This window comes from Pygoscelis adeliae, unplaced genomic scaffold (assembly GCF_000699105.1).
Source record: "Pygoscelis adeliae isolate BGI_AS28 unplaced genomic scaffold, ASM69910v1 Scaffold14, whole genome shotgun sequence".
Lineage (NCBI taxonomy): Eukaryota > Metazoa > Chordata > Aves > Sphenisciformes > Spheniscidae > Pygoscelis > Pygoscelis adeliae.
The window spans coordinates 6,294,625-6,305,820 of record NW_008825109.1 but is presented as its reverse complement, the minus strand read 5'-3'; the positions used below and the strand labels follow the sequence as shown (position 1 = coordinate 6,305,820).

Below are 11,196 nucleotides of genomic sequence, written 5' to 3'. Positions count from 1 at the left end.
AAGAGCATCCTCCTCCCTTCCCTCTGCCAAAGCAGCAGCTGTGCCACAGGGCCACACAGACAGGCTGCTGCTGCTGCCCATGAACCGCTGGGGGAGCTGATGCTCAAGGGTATTTCACAGCTGTTTTTCACTAAGGGAACTGGCCCCTTCTGCCTTTTTTTTTATAGCTCCACAAGAAGTTGCATTGCTTCTTGTTTTGGTATCTCTGTATTTTTGAGCTGCCTGGCTGAAATGCAACCTTGCTAACTACAGCTGCCTTTTTCTAATCCAGAGAAAGGAGATAATCAAAACCTAATCATGTCTTTGCAAGAAATGTATATTAATTTCCAAATGCAATTTATAAAAAGATATGATAAATGAAACAGATAATAATTCTGGATGAGAATAAATTACAAAGAAAACCTGAGTAGGCTGAGATGTATCAGAACATGATTACTACATATTTTCACTGAAAACTTGTGATGGATCATCGGTCATGTTCTTTGTAAATGACAAGGCTTAAAAGCAGAAACTGGAATATTTATAGGGAAAAATCACAGCATTTATGCTATTTCATGTAGATATCTCTGTGTTTTGGTCACATGAGTACACATTTCTGTGTGTGTTTAAGAGTCTATATAAAAACATACAAACTTCTTATGCTAGCAATGACAGCTATATGCCAGTATTATAATTGGTTACTATTAATTAGCTGGTATTTCTATGTAACGCATTAACTGCCAAATGCTAGGAACTCAGTAGTAATATTAGAATTGATTTTTCAATTCATATAAGCTAGCAAAACTATAAAGGACCAAGTGATCATGACCTAGTGGTCATAAATTATTTTATCACCTTCACTTAACAGAGTAAAAGTCCGGACAACGTGTCTCCACCCAGCTACATGATAAAAGGCAACCTTTGCACTTTTTCTTGTTGCTAAATAGCAGTGGGGGAGCATTAGTTGAAGTTCATTTATCATCACTGCTAACTGAGGTCAAAAGCTGGTTTTATGTTTCATGGACACGATCAATATTTTTATTTACAAACTGTTGTGACAGACACAGAGATTATGAGACTCCGGATACAATACAGCCTCACAGAGAAAATACATTTATTGCTTTCTTTCCAGATTTTATAAAAAGATCCTGAAGTGTTGTGAGAGCCCAGTAATTCCCTGTTGATCCAACAGGCTGACAATTTCCAACAGTGATACGATTGCAGCAATAGTTACCATGGAAATGATTGCTTTTACTGTACAAGAAAGCACCCATTCAATCCGTGTTTCTATCTTCTATCACAACTAACCAGAACTATTAAACCAGTCCAATTCACTTACAGGAAGAAAATTTTCATCTATTCCTTTCTAATTAAATGCAAATTGCATTATATCCTTTTTCTTTACATGCCTGTGCCTCCTCTGCCACTAGCATCTTTTTAACTAGCCTTTGAGAAGACCCCAAGTAAATGCATTGATTATCCATCCCTAGAATACACAGTGCTATTCGACCTGTGGTCTGCAAGACAGGAGAATACGATCTGTGAAACAACTGCAAAAAAACTGTTTAAGAACATATGCGCTTACACCTATACAAACAAGCAAAGCAGAAGACATCAAAGTAATACAACCATATTAAAAATTTAACATAAGTTTGAGCTGCTTGGAAGTTATAAACATTATAGCAAGATAATCTGCCTTTTCTTCCCTCCCTCCCCCCCCCCAAAAAGCTGGGTGGACCCACAGTTTAAAAATTTGAAGAACACTGCTTCAAAGGGGGGGACCCCTAGACGAATACCACTGCACCATACTAGTATGAGCTCCTAGAATGGATGCAGGAAAAACTATGCATTGTCATAAAGTAAAATTACATTACTGTGCCTTGTAATATGGTAAAATCAATCCCCATTAGCAACACAAACTATGTGGTAAAACACTCATTTTGGAAGTTTTAGAAATTGGAAAAAAATTATGTAATTCTACTCTTGGGATTTGTGGACACCAAAGCAACTGTGGTGTTTTAACTAACAAATACACCTATAAAACCGCATTAAAAGATCAGGCTATATAGATACAACCACAAACAAAATTTGGCCATGTATTTCTAAGGCATTTTTAATGCAGGTTTGCTTCATTTAACCTGATCCTTGAAAGCGTGCTTATCATAATCAACACGCATAATGCTTTCCCTCTCAGCAACACGCCTTACCAAGATTAGCGAGTTCACCTTCGTAATACCCACATTTCATAGATAAGGAGCAGACACAAAGCAGTTAAGTCATGTAAATCACAGAGGAAGCATAGGGCTGAACTGGAAATGACAAGCAGATCTCATGACTCTCAAATCTGTTCTTCAGCCTCAAGGATTTCCTTCGTCCTCTCTTCTAACTCATTTCCAAAACCAAATCAGCTAACATTTCCAACTGGCATAGGGGAGTTTGCAGGGAAATGTATTTGCTTTGCAGAAATAATCTCATCAGTCATATAAAAATGCAAGCACGCTAAAACCAGAAAACTATTTCCGCTAGTTTTCTGGTGACTGATAATTGGGTATGGCTGGGCGACGCTCTAACGCTGTCCCTTCTTCAGTATCTGAACTGGAACAGCAAGCGTGTCGTGTATAGTAAAGGAGTATTCATATCCTCCGCCTCTTTTTAGAAGATGTATAGGCATTAATAAACCCTAATAAATCTCTAAGTAATTTCTAAATCAACTCAAAACACCCCAGATCAAGTAACAGGACTTAAAAAAAACATTTTCCTTTTATTTGGCAAAACAAGCAACTTTTCCCAGGCTGTCTTTGTAACATCCACTGGCGAACCTCACAAGCCAGATGATAACTACAGGTTGAAAGTGGAACTTTACACTAACAAAGCAAAGCACAAAAAGCCATAGGCCTTCGTGTCTCTTCAGTGTCTCTTCTCTCCACTCCTCAGGTGGAGTTCCTCTGGTTCCCCCCTCTCTCCACCCTTCCAGAGCAACGCTTCATCGTCCCTGTGTAAGCCCAAGCCCAGCCACTGGCAGGGCCCAGCAGCAGTCACAAGCTCCAGCTTGCATGGGGTGGAGCTGCCTTGGACAACTCTACGTCTGCAAACTATTACTTCCTAGAACGTGGAGTAAGGGCGAGGCTGCTGCGGTTGAGCTCTAAGCAGAGTCGAGGCTGCTGTGCTCAGTCTCCTCAGCACCTGGCCAGTGTCCCACTCTGCCACAGCATCCCGCTCAGCATCCCGGTACCACGAGGAGCCCAGCAGCCTCCGGATGCCAGAAAGGGGAAACGCAGGTGGCTCAGAGGAAACTGCAGCTGCCTGTGCGCAGTTTGGACATCGCAACCTCCTAGCGTCAAGATGAATTTTCAGTGCTGACAATGCAACACCATGCTCGATGTAAAAACCACATTACATGGCCAGAAGTGCCATTTCACTCTCTGGAGTACTATTACTCCTGATCCCAGGGTGAGCAGTGCCTCGGTATTACTGAGATGTCAGAGGAGAGCTACAGCAGACTCAAGTACCAGACACTCTGGAAAGGCAGAGGAACACGTGTGCAATATGTAAAGCTTTCCCCAGCCTAACTGCAGTGGAGTCTGTTTGAACTCCCCCTTTCAACATCCACAAACCCTTTTGCAGGGATGACAATAACCCCTGGATTACTCTACCAATGTTCAGGAATGGGAAATTTTATTCAGCACTGCAGTTACTTGGTCTAAAATTTAACCTGATCCAGAATTCAGATTACTGTCACCACTGCCTTGTTTTTCTTCTTCCTAGTAGAGGATACAGCAACAAATGATTACAGGCTGTACTGAATGGCAGACAGCTCTGCTGCAGTGAGTTGGAAGAGTTTTTGCTGTGACGGGAAGATACACGTGTGCTTTGAGGGCTCCCTTCTGCATCATTTCAGTAATTGGTTCTGTAGTTTGGGTTTGTAGCAATGCATAGTGGTTTCTGGTTTAGCGCTGGGCAAGTGCTCTTGGAAGCCACTTTTTGAGTAACCGTGAAGGGTGGAGGCATTGTGTGAACGTATCCTGACTTGTGCAGAGCAGCTCAGAGAGTTTAGCGTAAATCCAATGTCACTCAGTCTAATTGAAACCTCAGTTTGCTGTCAGAGATGCTGTTGAGAGCCTGTTACAGTGCTCTGCTGCTCTGTCTCCAGGCCCTGTGGCCAGCAAGACCAGAGTGCCACTGGAGTTTGGGTCCTCACTCCAAATTACAAGCCCCATAGGAATAAACCTAGTTTAAAAAGTTCCCACCTTTATTTACTTTATCTAATCATCCCTCACAATTTAGCACATTTTCAGTTATACAGATTAAGCCTCACTCTAAATTGCATGTGGATGAACCGGAGGTGAAGAAATCCAAAAAGAAGAGTTCAGAGAGCTGAAACCAGCTAACTCCCCGCAGGTGTGCTTTTGTGCAGCCCCGGAGCGCTCAGGAGCTTGCGGTAGGTACCAAGGATGCCCATCCTCAGCTCCTGGCTGCTGCACGCTCCTTGTGGGTATTGAACATGACCACATCCAGCCACCACCCTTTGGTCCTTCACTGTGAGGACACATTCTGAAGCAAGAAATCAGGAGGATGAGCAGTGAGAACAGAGCTGAATCCTCTCTGTATTCCCACCCATACAGCTCTTCTCCCTCTTAAGCTGTCCCCCACGTTAAGCCATCTGTGCTCAATATTCAGAGCCCAGAGACCTGTATGGGAAAGACCAGCTCAACTCTGCCAGCAGTTGAGTGCTGGGGGACTGCACGAAGTGGATTAGTTGGGACCACTTACTTTCATACGGCACAAACATAAATGAGTCAACAGACAGGTCTCAGAGCACTTAAAATACAGTCTGCAAATAAAATGTGACTCAACTCTAATTACAGCAGAGTTACCTCTTCACTATAATTTATCATTCACTTATAGTATGCAGAGAAGGTATTTAAGTAATAAAAAGTCTGGTGTGCTGCGAAGCCAGATGCCAGCAAGGCAACTTAAATAGCAGGTGCTCTAAGAGCTTGTGAAAGACTTGATTTGTCCTTTTTGTAACATTAGGAACAGTGTTTTGTTTAGGCAGCCTTAGTGGCTGACACGTGCCAGTCCAAAGCACAGGGTTTAAATTTTTGTCATTTACAGCGACACGGGGCTCTTCTTTGGGAAAGTAAAGCCTATGTGAAACAGTCCAAATAAAAACTTGTACCTAATCATCTCCTGATGCTATTTAAAAGCAACATATTGAATATAAGTGACAGTGGCATAAAGCAGTGACTGGGAAAGCTTTGGTGACTCACAACTCTGTAGCTTAAGAAGTGCTGAGGCATGGGTCCAGGCTGCACTTAATTAGCTCTTCCCTGGGAAGCAACCTCTGGCAGGACCAACAACCGAGGAGGCCAGACGCCTCCCCTGCTCCAGTCCAAGTCTTCCATTTTGGTGAAGCCAGCAAAGTGACAGAAGTGACAGGATCTCAAGACTGAATCACAGAGGGGAAAGAAACCCCTAACATCGATTCAGGCAAATGGGTAGACGCCCTTGTGTGAATACTGCAAAATCAGCTTTACAGCGTCAGAGGTAGAAACATTTAGTTTCCGCAGTTGGGGAAATATAGAGATGGACCAAGTTCCACAGACTTCATTTGCCAACTAATCTACTAGATGAGAGGGTAAGGGAATAAACTAGATTTGCTTCCAGCTACAGCAGTCAGTCCTGAAAGGAGAACATGTTTGAGCCTGACCACTTAGCACCTTATAAGCTTTGTACTGAAATATGTCTCCAAGCCACAGAGATTTTAGTGGCTGTACTGGAATACATACTGGCTTTTACATGAAATCCATACAGAAAAGAAGATGCATGAAACATGGAAACAGTGCAGACTTGTCCGTCAACACAGTGTATTTAAGATTCAGACAAAGTCTTAAAAATTTGGAATTTGCATGGCTCAGCATTACATCTCAAATGATTGTTGAGAATGAACGAAACGCTTGACTGTCACAGGAACAACTTGCTGGGTGGGTACAGTTCTGTAACATGGAGGTGTAAGGTAGAGTTCAAAATGAATTGTAGTCAAAAGTTCAAACCCCAATGATTGAACTCATTGTGTGAGTATGCGGCATTCATGAAAGTGCCTGCAGGCTGAATAAACTCCAATTAAAAATAACCTGACATAAGTTATCTTTGGTACCAAGCTACCTCCACGCTGAGGGAAGCATGCTCTAAAGGAGGAGGAAATGAGCAATGAAACCCTCCAAAAAAATGGCAGGGAGAAACCATAACACTCTCCCTGTTTTGTAGCTACCCTGAGTGCCACAGTTTTAGGGTTGTGTATGGGATGAGGAGCAGGCATGGAAAAAAAGAGAGGAGAGTTTACACCCCTTGCATAGTAAGACAGAAGTAAATCCTGTCCTGCACAGCTCCTGCTTCCAATCCATAGCTATCACCTCCAAAAACTTTGGTTTTTTGAACCAGAAGAGAGGTCTGCATGCAGCTGCACCATTTGGGTGGCTGCAGTTGTTTTGCCATACACAGAGGGCTCCAGGCAGTGCTCACAGCAGAAGGAGGGGGCTACAAGCCCCTCGCTGCTGCCCTGGCAGCCAAGGAGTCCATCCCCTGGCCACCATTTCCTTCATCTCCTGCAGGGCTCCATCCCACAACGGCCACCTGCCCACTAGACAAACCCAGAGCTGCCACCAGTGCACGCTCCGTATTTTAGACAATTGAAGCGAGCACTAGAAGGCACTCACAATTAACCTAGAATATGTTATAATATAAAGAGAAAGTTTAAATTGCATGCTAGATAATAACAGAATGTGGTATTAAAACTAAAACTGCATTAACTTTTATCCACCCAATGTACACATTCATTTAAAAACTGTACTGGTTTGTTGGGAGCCAAGGGGAGGACAAGCTGAATTTCTCTTGGGTTGTGATCACAGATCACCACTAGATGGTAGATGAGTAGCGTTAATTCTACTTCCATTTTATTCCTGAGAAATACAACTGGCATACGTCCACACTAGGGCTCTCGCCTCCTCTGGCAGTGTGAAAGTATCTCCTTGCATACACTCTTAAGTGAGAGTTTTGGAAAAGATGGAGGGCTGTGGCAACGCTGGGACTCCAGAAGAGGAATAACCTCAGAGCCCCAACATTTATACACATGGGGTTTATTTTTCCAATCTTACCATAGCTGCAAGCACTACACTAAACAAACTCACTTTTTTCCAGCAGAAGGACAACATTGATAAGCTCTGTAACCATTTACAGTTAGTTTGCAAAAACCACGCCAGGCTTTTAAAAGTAAGATGGCTTCACAGACATTATAAGACTTTACAGCATAAAAGGCTGAAGTTTGTGCAGCTGCAACAATTGCCTTTGTCTGTCTCATACCTAAGGTATAAGATACTTTTAGTCAAACTGAGGTGGCTTAAAAGATATGTCAGCTTTATTTTGTAAATGGTTTCCATATTCATACAGATCCAGAGGGATTTTTGCCCCGGTGTATTTTTCCCAATGAGTAGCAAACCTTTCTCTGCCGCCTCACCCCGAGTAGCTCAAAACCACATTACTGTAGATTGCCGGGGCTGAGGTGAGCCACACCATCTCAAACGGGTGCAGGATACGTATGACAGCTATTCACCAACGCTGCCAAATCATTGCAACTGATCCAGCGCCAGCTCACACAGTGCTTTAGGTAAGGGCACAGGGTTATTACGTGAACTTACCTCAGAGGTGCTGCAGCACATCTACCCATCTACTGAGAGTATGAAATCATGCATTAGGTGCAGTGAAACGCTGGCGTCTTCACTAGAACATCAGTAGCAACACACTCAGCCCAGCGTGTAAAGAACTGCTGTTTGAAATTCGCAGGCAAATAAATACCCAAATAGTTTACCCTCAGCATGGCCATCGTTGCACAGTGAAAACATCGGAACAACTGAATGCTTAAACCTCTATGCTGTATCTTTCACACCACACTGCTCTACAAGTACTACCATGTTCTGCAAGGCTTTCACAGGCAAAGTGTTTTACACTGAATCAACACTACTTTAAAATACACAGACTCTTTAGAGACCTTTCAGCTTGGAAGGAAACATGGCCAGACCCTGCTTAGGCTGGTAAAATCTGACAAGACCACATGACAAGTTGGTACATCTGCAGGGTGCAATAAGCTGCCCTTGAAAACGGACATGAATAGCTTTGCTGCCAAAACTTTGATATTAATGCACAAAGAAAAACTAATTTGATGTTAGCATCCGAACAGAATATATTAAAGGAAATAATTGCTGTCAGCATATTTTAGCAATAACAAGCTGCAATAGCCATTAGTATTCAGGTTATTTTGCATTGTTTGCATTGTTTTGCATTAATAAAGACAAAACTTGATGGATATATATACAGCTTCTAAAGGATTTTGCTTTCTTTCTTACCTCTTCCTTTTTCTCTTCAGCACCAGAGGTTAAATTGAGGCTCAGCTGAGAGTGGCTGCTTATGCCACTGTCTTCATTTCCATCATCATAGTACACAGTTTGCACCGAGTCCTGGAAGCAAACAGGATTCCTGCCCAGCTTCAGCCCTTGTACCTCGACTCTCTCCTCGCTCTCCGATGAGCTCAGTGACAATGTGCTGTGATGGTTTGGGCACTGGAAATTCATATTGCACTTGACCTTCTCTGCAGTGGGACTTAGAGGCTTTGGAGTAGTTGGCCTGACCGGAACGTGAGGGTTTTCAGCTTCATATGTAAACTGCTGGGTAGCTTTTGGTTCATCCAAGTCTGAATAAAACACTTCATTGGGAAATGGACTAATGTCATTCAGCGTGGGTGATATGCTATCAGAGTCTGGGATACCCGATGACGTCCTGAGGCTTTTGTCTTCAGCAGCAGCTACATTCATTTCAGCCTCTTTATCCTGAGCAACGGTGGGGCTTTGCAGACAAGGTGTTCCTGGCAAGGAAGAGTCTGGACTAGATACCGGGGAGGTGCATCTCTTTCTGTCATGATCCGTGCTGCTGGAAACCCTGCGGGAGTAGTCATCATGCAGTCTGCTGTTTGACCTTGTTCTCTGGGACTGCTCACTCAGAGAAGGAGCGGTGCTTTTAGGGCCATCCTTCTTCCACGCAACATCTGTAACGTTACTGACAAGTTTCAAAACTCGGTCAAAATCCTTTGCCCTGATAGGGCTCTTCCATCGCTTGGATCTCCTTTCAGGGTTCCCGCTGGTTTTGTCTGAGTCAGCAGAAGTAACACTCACAGTCCTTGTTGGCATCTCTTTTTCATTTGCAACCTTGAGGTCGGTGAGGTTTGAGGTGGACTTCCGTTTGAATGAGCTTTTTTTCAGAAAGTTCAAATTCTCCGAACTTTTGCTTCTCCGATAAATGATCCTGTTGTTTTCAGAGTCTTTCACCAAAATTTCACAGATCTTTGGCTCTGCGATGACAGGTGATGTTGGCCTAATACAGTTGTGATGACTCTGAACTTTATCCGTGTCTAGGAAGTTTATGCGGCCAGCACCATAAGCCCGCCTGATGCTGCGTGAGCGATGAGTATTCCTTAGGAAAGACTCATCACTCTCCTCCGCATCAGAGCAGTCAGAAGCTAAACCATCCACTGTGTTCTGGAAATCATGTAGAGGCCCCGAATAGGAATACCTGTTAGTCTGAACTCTTACCACTGCCCCATTTGAACCATGTTTGCCTACGCCGTTCTCATTTAAGATGTCTGAGCATTCCCTTGTTTGAATTCCTTGGAGAACTGAAGATTTCAACTTCTTGAAAGATCCCATTTTTCTGATGGAAGACAGAGCATTCCACGTGGATGAGTTGCCCATCAAAACCAGAGAACGAGGCCTGTCAGAGCTGGAATTAGCCCGTTTCCGAGGGGTGGTGAAAAAGCGCATGATTTTGGAAGGGCTGAGCTTATCCTCTTGAATTTCCTCCTCATGACCGTTGCTGGTGCTGTATCCCCCGTAATGACTGACACAGGTAGCCTGGTTTTGGGGCTCTTTGTTATCCATAACTATACAAGTAACGGTGGTGCCATTTCCACAGCCATTCGGAAACGTTGTCATGCTCTCAATGCTGTACGCATGGAGACGGAGGCTGGGGTAGCTCAAAGTGACACTGCTGTCTCCACGAGCTGACCTTGCTGCCTCTCCTTCATCTGCTGCACCTTGGTTTGTCTTGCTTTCACATCGACTGGGTGAGCTGAGCTCCTCAGGCTGCACTGCCTGCATCAGGAAAACAAAAGCAACCGTTAGAGAAATTTCCTTACAAAGTCCCCAACTAAAAGAAGTTTGAGCCCCAGTGTAGGAAGTAAAGGCGTGTACAAGATGGAGTTCTTTTTCGCCGAACAAAGGTGTTTTTTTTCGGTGGGGAGAAGACATTTGTAACTCCCTCAAAGTATAATTGCATTCATTAGCAATTTAAGAGACCAGAATAATTTCAATATGTACCTGTTTCTCTACTGCTTAATAAGCTAATAAATTCAGTATGACTACCACACCTACCTTACAACACTAAACGTAATCCACATACACACTTAGAGAAAGAAACCCCCAGCAACAGCAAACCAGTCTTCTTCCTCACAGCGCTCAGCACCGAGCCCCAAGACACACGAGAAGTTTTCATCCAAAAAACCGAGCACGTCCATCATGTGCCACCTAATCCGCAAACAGTAGGCAAAGAAGAGGAAAACATACCTCTTTTTTCCTACACTTGCTGCTGTCGGAAGGCTGCATGACACTCAACTGTCTTATCTGTCCCCTAGCAGGTAAACCTAAGAGTTACACCAAGTGCACAGCAAAGTATTTTTCCCTAGCCAATGAAAACAAGATTCAGAAGTACGTAAAGTCAGAAGCCGGCCTATGCTGTCGTGACAGCATGATGAAAACTTGAATTTGGAAGTAACCGGAGTCTTTGTGACTGGGACGTGCTGTATAAGGAATCTCCCCCTAAGCTGAGCGTGGGAGATCCAGCAGCCCAAACCACACTCTGGTGCCCGGGAAAGCTGTGTGGGGACCGCCAGCCATGCATCCCCCGCCCCGGCCGGGGGTCTTTGCCGGGCAGGCAGGTGCTTGCACCACCATACTGCGCAATGCCCAGAAACCACTGGGATGCCCAGTCCGAAGCTGGCACCATCTTAAAAACAAAGGTCATGGCACAGTTCTCTCTGCAAGGGCCAGTGGGATCTTCAGAAACCTGCCGCTGCCGGGGGGGGGGAACCCCCCCCCCCCCACCCCCCCCCCACAA

The 11,196-nt window shown here is 44.2% G+C and overlaps 1 protein-coding gene across 1 annotated transcript in view; it reads right to left on the bottom strand.

Moving 5' to 3' along the window:
- SPATA13 (spermatogenesis associated 13) overlaps window positions 1-10,075 on the bottom strand; it is a 48,273-nt gene extending 38,198 nt beyond the window's left edge. Inside the window, exon 1 of the mRNA XM_009327760.1 lies at window positions 8,379-10,075. Within this exon, the coding sequence (XP_009326035.1) occupies window positions 8,379-10,016 (1,638 nt within the window). The 5' untranslated portion in view covers window positions 10,017-10,075. The remainder of the gene's footprint in view (window positions 1-8,378) is intronic.
- Window positions 10,076-11,196: the final 1,121 nt, after the last annotated feature.